This window comes from Sarcophilus harrisii, chromosome 6 (assembly GCF_902635505.1).
Source record: "Sarcophilus harrisii chromosome 6, mSarHar1.11, whole genome shotgun sequence".
NCBI classification, from domain to species: Eukaryota; Metazoa; Chordata; class Mammalia; order Dasyuromorphia; family Dasyuridae; genus Sarcophilus; species Sarcophilus harrisii.
In genome coordinates, this window is record NC_045431.1 from 169955162 (window position 1) to 169969339 (window position 14178).

The 14178-nt window shown below is 38.8% G+C and overlaps 1 protein-coding gene across 1 annotated transcript; it reads left to right on the top strand.

The window, feature by feature from the left end:
- Positions 1-765: 765 nt before the first annotated feature.
- On the top strand, positions 766-12519 carry IL21 (interleukin 21). The gene is made up of 5 exons (XM_012552988.3): positions 766-1089; positions 1217-1252; positions 7811-7957; positions 11076-11153; positions 11241-12519. Exons 1-5 carry the CDS (start codon positions 946-948, stop codon positions 11295-11297), a joined length of 462 nt encoding a protein of 153 aa, XP_012408442.1. The 5' UTR covers positions 766-945; the 3' UTR covers positions 11298-12519.
- Positions 12520-14178: the final 1659 nt, after the last annotated feature.

Consider the following 14178-nt stretch of genomic DNA (forward strand, 5'->3'; position numbering starts at 1 on the left):
CCGAAATCGCCACAATATTAATACCATTTATACAGAGCTTCATCAAATATGGAGCATTTTAAGGCATTTTATCATATATGAGCATCATGCCACCACAATTTGTGAGGTGAGTACTAGAAATAATATTTTCCTCATTTTACATATGAAGAAATTGATTATCAGAGATAAGTAATTTGCCCAAATTCACATCGTTGGTAGATGTCAATACTGATAAAAGCAAACCACGATATGCTCTTGCAAATGTGCTATCTGCACACAGTAGGAACTTACAAACTAGTAGATTAAGTTCCATGAGTTAGCCAGAACCTACAATTTTTCTTTGGGAAATGCCCCCTCTATTCAAAACTTCCTAAAGGCTTCCTCTCCTCCTACATAGCTGTTGGCATAACAGCTAATTCCAAAAAGAATGACAAAGTCACTGGGATAAGACCTATAGGTTGCTCTATAGAGCAACAAATGAGGCCAGTTGACTCATCACTGGAGTGTCACTATGAGTGTGTCCCCAGCGTGTCAGATGGTACAGGTAAGATGCTGTGGGTGGCCTGAAAAAAGGAGATCAAGGTGTTTTTGTTTATTGCTTTGAACTTTTGTAATACCTACTATTTACTCCTGGGCCCCTTTTGATTCATGGTGAAAACTGGAATCCACCCATTCTCTCCTTTTCCTGTCTAATATGCAGATGGGGCACATTTTGTTGTCTCCATCAATCCCTCCCCCCACACCCTCATATATGCACACGTATACCTAGCCAGTGGAAAAGAAAAAAGTTACTCACATTCGTCCATCTCACAAAGATTTCCAGGCTGAAATGGGAGGGCTTAAGCTCTCCTGTAAGGATGAATAAATAGGTGAGTGGAGGGCAGCCTGTCCATTGTATCCCTGTAGTAGACCCTTAGCAAAGCTAGGGTTTGACTCCTGGCAACTGGAAGCCTAAAACCTGGCCCCATGGAGAGGACATTTATCTACTGCCTGGTCATCATCTTCTTTGGGACAGTGGCCCCTAAACAGAATCCCCTAAATCGCCGCCAAACAAGACTGATGCAACTTGTACAAATTGCTAAACAACTGAAAACGTGTGTGAATGACACGGTGAGTAAGAATAGAGCCATCACCAAAGGGCCAACGACCTAAGGCTTTGATGCTGCTTGTTCTCAATCTAAAAGGAGCTCTTTTCCACCTAAAAATTACATGAATATACCATTTTCTTTTGCTCTAGGATCCTGCACTTCTGTCTACTCCCGAAAATGTTGAGGTAAGACCAGTTCTATGTTCCTGTAATGGTTTATTTTTAAATATTGTAAAAGGCTGATGAGAAGGAAATGCCCCATCTCGATCGGGCAAATGGGAGTGTAGAGTAATGTCAAAATTAAATCATTCATCCTGAAACGGTCTATTGATTTGGAATTAAATCTTGTATACAATATTATAAACTGTTGATCTATCTTTATAAGCTTTCTTCTTTTGAATTTGATCTTCTTCCACTTCCAAGTCATAGAAAGATAGCCTTAATTGCTCATGGATTTAGAAGTGGAAGGAGCCTTAAAGGCCACAAAGTCTAAGATAGATTTAGAAGTGGAAGGAGCCTTAAAGGTCACGAAGTCTAAGTTCCTTGTTTTCCAGATGAGGAAACTGAGGCTCAGAGATATCAAGTGTCTTGTCTAAGGTCACACAATTAATCAATAATCTGGGTAGAATTTGAATTCAGGTCTGATAAATTCAGTGACTGCATTTTCCAGCTAAGATTCTGCAACTCTCCATAAAGAAGACACACAATCTATCCCTTAAGAAAGGACCTAAAAAGTAGGCAAGCCATCTAATTTTCAGGGGATAGGAAGAAGCATGTAAAATATATATGCATATCAGAGAATCTTGTTCATTAAGATTAAGAAAAATAATTAATAGAATGGCTAAGAGTAGGGGAATGGAGATTATTATATAATCTGCTGATCAGTTAGGTATTGCTTGCATGATGAATTATGCGTTCTTAAACTCCTTAAAAAGAAGTCATCAGAATCCCAGGAAGTACTAGTTAGATAGTGTTAATTTCAGGCTGATTCCTGCATGCACAGGACAGAGAAAGTGGTGGTGGAATATTTTCATTGCCATGTACTTGTGTTCTCAAAAACAAAAATAACCTAGGCAGATATAAAGGAAGATGGGGATGACACAGGGAGGGATCTGGATGTTAAACCAAAGAGTAACAAGAAAAGAGTTACTGTAAAAGTGTAAATAGCTGAGAAAGTGAGTCACAGTAACTTATAAACATTTTGTAAAAACATTCAAACTAGAGGCAACTAGGGTTGCCTCTAACTCATTAGGAAGAGATTGTTCTTACCTGAGGCAAGGGAGGATGATTCTTAATAGATTCTGTCTATTCATCATGCTTTGAATATGTAAACAATGAGACAAAATGAAAGGGTATTGTCTTAGTGATGAGATATATACTTGTCAAATGGTGTCTTTGACAATATTAGATCATACAGGACACCTAGTCCAACCTTCTAATTTTATAGATGATGAAACAGCATTAGAAAGGTGAGATAACTGGCCTATGGTCACGTGGAAAGTAAACGGTAGAATTAGGATTTGAACCTAGTTCTTCTGACTTAACCCATTGCCTGGTATGGAGTAGACTTTCAGAGGTAATACTGTCAAATATCAGACACCATTGTCACTATACCAAATGGTATAGCTGGAGGATTTAAGGCATCTTCAGTTCAGAACTGGAGAAAGTTCTTCAGCTCAAGAACACTTCACTTTGGTCTTCCTTTTAACTAACCTTCATTCAAGCAGAGACCATTTGACTGGCTTCCAGAAGGATACAAAAGTGGAGGGAAATGTAGATATTCAGACAATAAATGTTAAAGGTTGGTACCGTCTGACATATAGAATACCCCCAACATTTATTAAGTTCTTATATAATCAATATGGGCAGCGCACTTCACTAGGGTTGAGTTGAGAGCAACACAGAGTGTAGATGACACTCCATCCCATGGCACAATGCCTGTGAAGTCTACAGCAGTAGATAAATCTACAATCTTTAAATGGTTCTTAATGGAGTATTAGATAGAATTTTCAACGGGGCAGTTAAAAACTGGTTCTGAATCCCATCTCTTACAACTTTAGTCACTTAAATTCTCAAAGCCTCAATCTCCTCACTGGTAAAATGGAAATTATAATATCCATGGTCCTGGTCTCACAGGACTGTTTTGAGGGCAATTGAAATTGCAAATATCAAATGCCTTACAAAGTTCTCAAGGGACTCTTATTCGGTAATTGTGGTGCCATGGAAAGAAGGAGAATGGAACTAAGCATTTAGTCTACTCCATACCAGGCACTGGGTTAAGTCAGAAGAACTAGGTTCAAATCCTAATTCTACCGTTTACTTTCCACGTGACCATAGGCCAGTTATCTCACCTTTCTAATGCTGTTTCCTCATCTATAAAATTAGAAGGTTGAACTAGGTGTCCTGTATGATCTAATTCAGCTGGAAGTCAATGATCTTTCTATAATGTCAGGTATAATTATCTGTTTATCCATACAACTCCCTATCTTTTCAATGGCTCAAACCCTAGTTTCCACAAAGAACAAAAGGAATGTGTCCAAGGGAGCAAAGAAGCTATTGTGTCTGTTCTGAAAAATGTAAGTGTGGTATCAGAGAGATATAGGATTCAGAGCTGGAATGAACCCCCTCAGCAGTCATCCAGTCCAACCTTTTCATTTTACAGTTGGAGTCCTCATAGGCTGTAAAATTCTATTTTAATGAAGGCAATGTCCCATGTGAAATCTGAAACAGTTTATCTGGCTGCACTCTCAGTCCTGTTCTCAGTTCCCTACTAGAGAAAGAGGAAGAAGTTTATGTTGATGGTTTGTCACTGTGGCTTTTGATTTTGGGGGGATTTCCACAATTTATGACCCTCAAACAACAGAGAGAATTCCATAGATTTCCACTGAATTATTCATAATGGCAAAAGCTCAAGAAAAAAATCCCCAAAACTAGCATTCCCAGTAGTGGCTAGGATCTGCCTCCTGGGAGCCAGGACACTGGCCCAGAGGCAGGAATCCAGTGGCCGTACCAACACAGTGTTTCAGAGAGAAAGTGAGTGGGCAAAGATCTGTCAGTCAGTGTGGAGTGAGGGGTTGGGGAGAGGGTGGAAGACCCCACACCTTCATTTAAACATTGTCCATGGTTCAACAAGCTCATTTCAAATTTTCAAAGGGACTCTTGCATAACCAATCTGAGAAAAGTTAGTATTATAATCCCCATTTTACAAATAAGGAAACTGAGGCAAAAAAGGACTTGTCCAAGGTCATACAGTTAGAGTTAGAGTATAAATGTACTTCTCTTAATTTGTTCAGTCTTCCTTCCGCCACACCAAATAACTTTTGAGAGCCAATTTAAGGAGACTCAGATCACATAATTTTTAGCAAGATACTGTGACACTGTGGATTGGAATCAGGAAAAATCTGGGGGGAAATCTCATGTTCCCTAGAACTTTCTAGTTGGGTGATAACTTCCCTATGTCTCAGTTCCCTTATCTATAAAATGAGAGTGTTGGGCTCAATAGCCTCTAGAGCTATTAGGAGCTTGGTGTTATAATGGACAGAGAACTGGCCGTGACTTCAAGTCTAGCCTTGAACACATTTATGTTATCTCTATCTGCCTCAGTTTTCTCAACCATAAAATAGGGATAATAATAGGACCTATCTCAAAGAGCTGAGGGATCCTTGTCAGAGGCTGAGCACAGTACCTGACACGTACAGTAGGCACTGTATAAATGTTTATTTCTTTTCTCTAAGGTCACCTCTCAGTCAATCTATGATTCTATAAATTGGGTCAGGAGGGACCTAGCTTTGAATTTTGGTCCTGTTACTTGCCAGCTGTGTGACTTCAGGCAAGTCACAAGTAGCTTTCCGAAGGGTTGTTTTTTTGTTTTGTTTTTTTTTGTTTTTTTTTCTTGAAGCTGGGTGATATCTGCACAGCTACCTCCCTCGGGGCTGCATTCTAGAGAAAAGCATCTAGTCATCTCCAAAGCCCTCCACCCAAATGAGCTGCAATTCAAAGCGCACGCGGATTTCCATTCAATCTGCTTTAAAAGCATCAGCCCTGTAATCAGTACCCTGGACCCAGCAGATCAGCGGTGTAATGATTCAAGGTCTGCAGAACTCCATTCTTCTAGGGAGTCTAATTTTCTGTCAACACAAACCCCTGGAAGTGTTAACTCAGCAATCCTGGGCCTTGGTGAGAAACGCTGGTTGTTCAGATCATCACGGATGAAACAGTTAAGGTTTTTCAGTTTCAGCTGGAAAATTTGCCTCTTTAATTATGAATATTATTTTTTTCCAGTAAGTTAGACCGGTAGTGGTTAAAAAGAAAAGAAAACGAGAGAAACTGAAACAAATGCGACTATGTGGTTTTCAAGGAAAAATGCAGCGCCCGAGTTCACATTTAGAAATCGTTTCTCTTAAATAAGCATTTTGACAGAGCCCTGCGCCAGGCTAGAAGGAAGGGGGGTGCGCGGCCCTGCGCCAGGGTAGGAGGAAGGGGGACTGCGCGGCCCTGATGTAAAGTTGCGCCAGGCTAAAGGGAGGCTGGAAGGAAAAGAAAGTAGAGAAGAGAGGCAGGCGCTTAGGTTGGGAGCCGCGATCACCTCGGTGCGGGTTCCCCCTCCCAGCACATACGGGAGACACTAAGGTCGGGTGGAGAGCCGCGGGCTCTGAGAAGGTTACAAAGCAGGGGCTACCACTGTGGGGTCCAGCCCCAGCCATCTAGCTTCTATTTAAAAGAAACTTCCAAGTTCGAACCTTTTTATTATTTTTTTTTAAGTAACAAATTTATGGATCGGATCCCCATCTACGATAGTGTGTGACTGAAGTCAACCTCAAAGAACCTCAGCTTCCTCATTGACAATCCTTCCCCGCTCTAAGATCCTATAAAAGCCAGGCACCCTCTCTTAATATTTGGGTAACACAGTCAGAGATTATCCTCCGAGCCATAATTTCCCTATCTGTAAGGTGCAGAAGCTGGGCCAAATGACCGTGGAGGTCTCCTTGGTTTCTACCCACATTAGGATCGTAAATTTTCTTAGAACCAGCTTTAACTTGATTTATTTAAATAACCAAATGAACATAAGCTTTACTTTCAAGAAAAGGGGCTCTCCCTTTGTTTCTCAGGTCTGATCCCAGGATGGATTTTTTTTTGGGGGGGGGTCTACTTTTTTTTCTGTTGTGAATCATTTTGGATTTTTTTTTCTGGACTCCTTTGCAGAATATAACATAGACATACATAATATATGCATACATGCATACACATACATATGTATGCATATATACACATAGATATACATATATAAAATCCTAATTGATTACAGAAAATAAAGATGGGATTTTTTTTTTACATTCAAATTCTGTGAGCATCCTGAAATACATCTACAGAACCCCCACTTGAGATCCATGGACAGTTATTTAAAAATTCCTGCTTGATTTGGAGGAAAAAGACCTGAGTTCAAATCTTAGCTCTACTTACTGTCCATGTAACTACCTCTCTAAGCATCAATTTATTCATCTGTAAAATAAAGATATTATTCAAGAAGATAATCTCTATGATTCCTTCCACTTCTAAATTATGAGGTGTATGTGGCAAATATTTTTTGACCATAGCATGGTCAGTTAATGAATAATTCTTCAAAACATGCTATCCCATGGATTTTTCGATTCTAAGGGTCACTATTCAAAAGTAATATGTGTGTATGTCTCTCTCTCTCTCTCTCTCTCTCTCTCTCTCTTTCTCTCTCACACACACACACACACACACACACAAACTAAATTTCTCTTCCTTGATGCTCATAAAGCAATTTAGAATTGGGAAGAACCATCAAGTCCAACTCTCTCATTTGGCAGATGAGGTATCTGAAAACGCAAAAGAAGTTAAGTAACTTGCCCAGTGTCATATAGTTAGTAAATGTCTGAAGCAAGATTCAAACCCAGGCCTTCCTGACTTCAAGAGCAGTGCCTACTCACTGTACCATAGAATATTTTAATTGAGGCTCCATTTTTAGAGAAATCTAGAGGCACAACTCCATCACCAATTAATGGGAAGGAAGCCATAAACCTTGAGAAGGCAAGGGGCTATATACCTGTATCCCATCCATCCATCCGTAAAGAAATAGACTAATTCTCCTTGAAACAGTATTATTGACCAAGTTGCCTCTGACCCTTACCTTTAGTTGTGTGACCTTAGGCAAGTTAGTGAGCCTTTATGTATCTACTTGTTCATCTGTAAAATGGTTAAGAAACTATCTGGAATTCCTTCCTCTGGGGATTGTCAAAAAAAATCCAGTGCTAGTACTCTGCAAAGCACTTTTCAAAGTCTAAAGGAGAAAAGGAAGAGGAGACCCAGCCCCATAATAGGGAACTCTTGGATGAGGAAATTCCCTCAGCCCATGCAGGCAGAGAATTACCTATGACATTCCAATATTAAGATCACCCTTATGTGAAAGAAGCAAGTTTTTAACTTCCATAAATAGCATTTCAAGCTGGAAGGGACCTCAGAGGCTATTGGATCTAATCTTCACATTTTACAGATGAGGAAACTGAACCTGAGAGAAGTTACATGATAAGACAACTAGTAAGTGTGGGAGGCAGGCTTTGACATCAGGCTTCCTGATCTGAGATTCATTGTTATTTAACTTAGATGCCAATTATTAATTAGTATTATTCCAAACCACTGAGAAAGATGGAATGGTCTAAGTAGGGAAGATCACTTTTTCTCCATGGTTTTCTCATACAGGTATAAACATTTTTCTTTCAGAAACACTGTGAGGAATCAGCCCTTAAATGTTTCCAGGAGGCCCCATTAAAGCCCCTAAATAATGAAGAAAAGAAAATGAGATTTGATGTTTTAATTAAACAACTCAGAAGGAAACTGCCTCAGAGGGAAGCCAGAAAGACCAATCCAGTAAGCTTTAATGTCATCCACCATCTACCATCTTGCTACTTGTAAATCACAGGTGCTCTAGTGAGATTCTTCAAGGATTCTTGGGCCTTGTGGCTAGTTATCATTTTTGGGGGGGGGAGACATAGCCTCCAGACATAAAGTTCTGGAAACTCTAAGCTGCCCTTGGGGCTAAGGTGACCCACGAGAGAGAGCAACATTCTCAGGTACGCAATCTACCAGGGAGTAGTATGGGTAGGAAACTTGCTACTATTTGTAAACTCTGAAATGCTTTCTCCTAATTTAGACAGTTACATTCTCAACTTTCTTTCCTCTCAATCTGAGTGGTCTAGAAGTAGGAATATAATTAGAAATTTTGGGTGCTGGGTTAGGTGCCATTAACCCAAGGCATGGTTGGGAAGGGAAGAGGTGAGGAAGTAAAGAGTGGAGTGGAGTGGGGTAGGAGGAAGCTCATCTCTGCTCTCTCTCTGGTAGTTTTTGATTTGTTAATTTTTTTATTGATTTGAGAGGCAATGTGACATAATAGATAGAAAGATGGCCTCAAAGCTAGGAAGACCAGAGTTTCTGATACATAATGGCTAGGTGACTCTGATTATTCCAAGTAGAATAATCCTGGTACAAGGGCCCTTGACCCCATTCTCTTCAGTCTTTTCTAGAAGACTGCTCTTTCAAGCATGTCCCACAATCATCAACTGCTTCCTGTCTACTAATTCCTCCCCTAATCCCTACAAACATGCCCAAGTCTCCCCATAGGGGAGGGGAAAGAGAAGTCTTCACAAGGATACTTTCCTCAAGTGATAATAATATTTTCTTCCTTTTCTCAGCTGAACTGTTTATACCTGTTGCCTCCCCTCCCCTTCATCTCTTCTCAATCATTTTAAATCTGGCTTCTCACTTCTAGCAACACTCAACTGCAACCTTTCTTTCCAAGATTACCAGTTCTTCCAACTGCCAAATCTGAGATTCTTTTGTCATTCCAAATCGTTCCTATATGATCCTATTGACCATGCACTCCCTTTTCCTGAACCTTCTTTCTTGGATTTTCATGACTCAATTCTATCCTGGTTCCCCTTACCTATTCATCTGATCACTCCTTTTCAGTCCTCTTAACTCCTCTTCATCCATATCCCAGCCCCAGATGATTTGTGAGAATTTCCCAAGGTTCTGTCCTTGGTTTTCCTTCTTTATATCTTTCTCTTGATGACTTCATCAGCTTCCATGGATTTAATTATCATCTCTCTATATAGAGAGCATGCACAGATAGATAAAACCATCCACATTCTTTCCTCTAAGCCTCCATCACCAACTACCAACTGGGTATTTCTAACTGGATGTTCTATAAGTATCTCAAACTTAATATGTATCCAACAATCTCCACCCACCCTATCAAACTTTCCTATTTCTGGCATCTAGGTGTCCATTGGTCAGGAAAACTGAAGTTCAAATATTACCACAGATATTTATTACCTGTGTGACTCTGGGCAAGACAATGAACTTGTTGCCTCAATTCTCTCAATTATAAAATAGGGATAGTAACAGTACCTACCTCCCAAGGTTATTGTGAAAATCAAATGAGATAATATTTGCAAAGTGCTTAACACAATGTTTGGCGCACAGTAGGTGTTATATAACTGCTTATTCCCTCCTTTCTTCCTGCTGAAGGCACCAGTAGTATTCTAGTCTCAGGTTCACAACCTTGCATTAGCCTTGACTCCTCATTCCTTCATCCCAATTATCTATTCAGTTGCCAAATTTTGCCATTTCTATCTCCACAACTTTTCCCATATCAACCCCTTCTCTTCACTCAGATAGCCATTAGAATCTGGTACTGATCATTTCTTGCTTAGATTATTTCAAGGGCTACCTATTGGGTGACCCTGCCTCAGTGCCTGTCCCCACTCAAATCTATTTCTCCACATTGATGTCCAGATGTCCAGCTTAAAAGCAGATCTGATCACATCATTTCATTCCCCTATTCATTGACTCCTTAATGCCCCTAGGATCAAACATAAAAAATCCTCTTTTCCAAGTCTTTCACAACCTTGTCTATCTAACCTCATCATAAATGAATTGCTTTTCTTTCTGACACACTACAGCCCAGCCAAATTACCTGGCTCTCCGTTTCTCATAAATGAAATTCCATCTCTGTGCTTTGACTCAAACTACTTTTCACATTTGGAATGAACTCTGCCTCATAAAATCAACTCTGCCTCATAAAATCTCTCTCTTCCTTCAAAACAAAGTTCCAGAGTCAATACAATGCCTTGGGCTAGGTTTGACTCAGGCCAGTCAGGTGGTTCAGCAAGGTTTGGGATGAGAATGAAACAACATATACACATTCTCCAATACCACCACCTTCTAAATTAAGCCTCCCTGACACTCTCAATTGCTCCTGCCCTCCCTCTGTTTGTACTAATACAGGTGTAGGGTTTTCTTCCTCAATAGCAGATTCCTTAAGAATAAAGATGATTTCATTCTTTGCATTTCTATCCATGGCATCTAGAACAGTTCCTATAAGACATCTTATAAATGTTTGTTGGTTGATTAATGGAATAAAGACCACCCATCATTTCTGACTGCCTTTGCTCAAAGAGAGCGAGAAAGAGAGAACCTTTTTTAAGTGCCTTAAAAATCACTTTATTAATTGCCCTCATTCTACAAAAAAAGAGTTTTAAAGAGGTTAAGTGACATAACAAAATTATTTACCATATATCCAAACAAATATAGGGATAAAATCCAAGACTTGAAGCTCTTGGATCCATGTTCTTTCCATCCTCCTTCTCTTACCTCACTTCACCCTGCCCCTATAGAGTAACAGTACAGGATTTTGTCTTTTAACTTGATGGATAATTGATAGATGTTGTGCCTTCCCATCTAAATGAGATATTTGTAAAGAGCTTAGTGCAATACCCAGAATAGAGTAAGAGCTTAAAAAATGCTTGTTTCCTCCCTCCCTTTCTTTCTTTTCTTTTATCTTTCTTTCCTTCCCTGTCTTCCTTCTTTCCTTTCTTTTTTTTGCTTCCTCTCTTCCTCCCTCCTCCCCTCCTTTCTTCCTTTCTTCTTTGCAAGAAACCATGGCATTAAGGGTAGAAATGAAAGTGCTTGTTTCTTGGTTTTCCAGAAATGCCCTTCGTGTGATTCCTTTAAGATGAAACCACCTCAAGAATTCCTTAACAGCCTGCAATCACTTCTGCAAAAGGTATCTTTGTTTCTTATATCACTTCCATTTACACACGGGGACTGGGTTCTTCACACTGGGATCACTGATGTTGTGTTGTCTTCACAGATGATTTCTTATGATCACCATTCCAATCATCATCATTGCCATGGCCAGTGCACTTAATATATGAAGATGCCAGAAGCCCTAAGAGAAAGTTGGACACTATATTGACGTACTCTAAGTTCTTAATATTTTAACAGAGGAAATACAGTGTAACAGTGATGGGGGGAAATGAGTTCAGATAAGAGTTTAAAATCAAGAAGAGTTTTCCAAAATTACTATCAGATACAAACCTTCCATTCTTTTTTCTTTCCTAGATTTAGTAACTTGAGGACATGGCCAGCTCAGTTCATTGCTCCTCATTACTGAGGGGATAGATGGAGAGGCCACATCTTCTTTACTATATTACTTTGCCGGAGTACTGTCACTAGGAGATGGGGAAGGACAGGATCACTTTGGATCTGCCTCTCTCTTTCTTCTTTGGTAACCCTGATACACAGGAGCTAGGAAAAATTATTTTAAAACACAAAACTTTTTTAAAAGAAAAAGATCTAATTTTAAAAATCTTATCTGAACAGCTTTTCCCCCATCTGAGTATATTTTACATGTTAAAAATGTAACTTATTTATGTTTTGAGGGAAATTACTTTTCTAGCTGGCTACTAAGAATGTCTCTGTTCATAAAGATCCAGTGAAATATTTATATTCTATGGAAATGAAGAAATGTATTTATATTATTCATTGTTTTTTCATAGGATTAGATTATTGTGCCAGCAGAGTATAAAATGCCCCCCAACAAAATCTCTTTGCCATTTATAGATATAGAGCTGGAAGGGATTATAGAAGCCATAGTCCAATCCCCTCATTTTGCAGAAGAGTTCTAGAAAAAAAAAAAAAGCCAAGTGATATATGCTCAGAGCCACACAGTTTGTAACCCTGAGGAAGAGGCTGAACTCAGGTCTTCCTGACTCCCAACTCCAGTGTCCTATCCACTAAGTTCAAAGAAAATATTCTGATCCAGGTGAGGCTGCCACACTTAATTTTCTGCCTCCGTCCCATTCTCCAACAAAGCCACCATAACGGACATAGGAGATGGCAGTCAGCAACAACATCCCTGGACAACGTGAACTTTGAAGTCTGATCATTGAACTCCTATGGAGCAAATGTACAAAATTCCTTGCACAACTTGTGTCTAAATAGTTTTGGGGAAAGAAATTTCCCTTTGTCTTAAATGTCTTAAATAATATTAAGCCATCCAAACAAGTGTAATGGCAAACAAGCAGCCTCTTCATTAATTTTATTAATGAAACTAACTATATTTATAGAATGGGTTTATAGTTGAGGATCAGTAAACTTTTCTAAAAAAAAATTAACTATAGTTTTTCTGAAAACTTTTCTAAAAAATTTTTGAAAACTGCATCTCATTATACTTGATTTTCTTTGTAATTCTTTATATTTTGTTGTATGTATCAAAAAACATTACTTCACAAGACTGCTGAAGGGGGCCCATGACCCAAAAAGATTAGGATCCCTTTCTCTAAAGGGATTATTACCACAAAGTCATAAGCTAATTCAAGAACCCCCTATATCTGTCAGAATGATGTTTGGAACACATCAAAGAACAGAGAATGTGGAGGATGCTCAATGCTCTGGGTCTATTAGGAAGTGAGAAAAAAAGAAATCTATTGTGTGTTTTGAAAGAGACATGTACAGCATCCACCTACTAACTCAGGTGGAGGATGGTTTCACTTAAATAGCTGGGTCCAAACAGAAATGTTTTCAAAACCATAATTCTTTCGTAGGACCTCAGCTCTTCTTAGGACCACACTGCATTTTTAAAATACTTAACTATCTTGGAAATGGCTGGCACATATGATGATAACTGTGAACATTGACATATGTTTTTAGTTCAAACTTAATTTGTCCACTTCTATCTGGCTCAGTGAATGCAATAGAAATCATGGTAGGTCTGCAGCTCTGCAACATCTGAAACACTTATACTTTATGTTCTTATCTCTGCCCAGTTTGGTGGTTGGTTATTTCTTTGATATGGTTTGAGTTTCAATATAATGGCTTTCTCTCAGTACCATAACTATTAAACTACTCAGAAGCTGTTTGACAAAGTTCTTCACCTGAAATAAAAATCCTTTTGTGAAAAGTAAGGAGAAAAGAACTTTTAAAACGACAAATACATTTGAAGCCTAAGAGATCTTTCCTGAAACACAAGGAAAGATTGCTGTTCAGAAACCAAAGGGGAAAGGAGAGCCAGTGGAAAGCTCTACCTCTATCTTAATTTACTCAAAACCAATCAAAGGCAAAGGCCCTTTGGACATTACTTCACTTAGAGATGGAAAGTTGTCTGCCCTCTCTAGGCCACATTTTCTTAATCTATTAAATGAGGCTGAACCAGCTAGTTAATCTCTAAATGTTCTTCCTGCTATAACTGGATTGGATTGGATTTTTTAAAATTTTATTATTATTATTATTATTTTTTGAGAATTCTTACCAGAAAAAGAACTGGCCCTACCATGGAATCTAGTATGCCAGTGATCTATTTTGACTGCAAAAGCACTCTACCACCCTCTACTGCACAAATAAGGGAAATGGTCCTATAGAAGACCGCTGCAGTGGGCACCCAACTTCTCTGTAAGGCTTGGGAACTCTATACCTTTTAGAGAGGATTAATCATGTTTTTATGATTTTAGTTAATGGTGTCTTTTGTAGACACATGTATAGAATTGTAGCATTATTTTTTGTGTTATATTACTCTGTTGTATTTACAATTGCCACTAAGAATCTAATTTTAATATAAACTATGTTTTTTTTAACTTAATGATTTATTTATTATATATTTGGTTTGGAACCTTTGTGTGAATGGCTTCTTATTTAAGACTGGAGAACATTAAACATTATCCAGCTAGGACCAATATCTTGTCTTAAGCCTAAATTCTTGACTTTCATTCTTTGGGGTGGGAATTGCTTCCAGCAGTATATATCATTATTCC

What these genes read in the sequence shown, in the direction of transcription:
- IL21 (XM_012552988.3), top strand. Translation starts at nt 946, where the DNA reads ATGGAGAGGACATTTATCTACTGCCTGGTCATCATCTTCTTTGGGACA. An exon ending in AAACGTGTGTGAATGACACG is followed by an intron (nt 1,090 to 1,216) that starts GTGAGTAAGAAT and finishes CTTTTGCTCTAG; the next exon opens with GATCCTGCACTTCTGTCTAC. An exon ending in AAGCCAGAAAGACCAATCCA is followed by an intron (nt 7,958 to 11,075) that starts GTAAGCTTTAAT and finishes TTGGTTTTCCAG; the next exon opens with AAATGCCCTTCGTGTGATTC.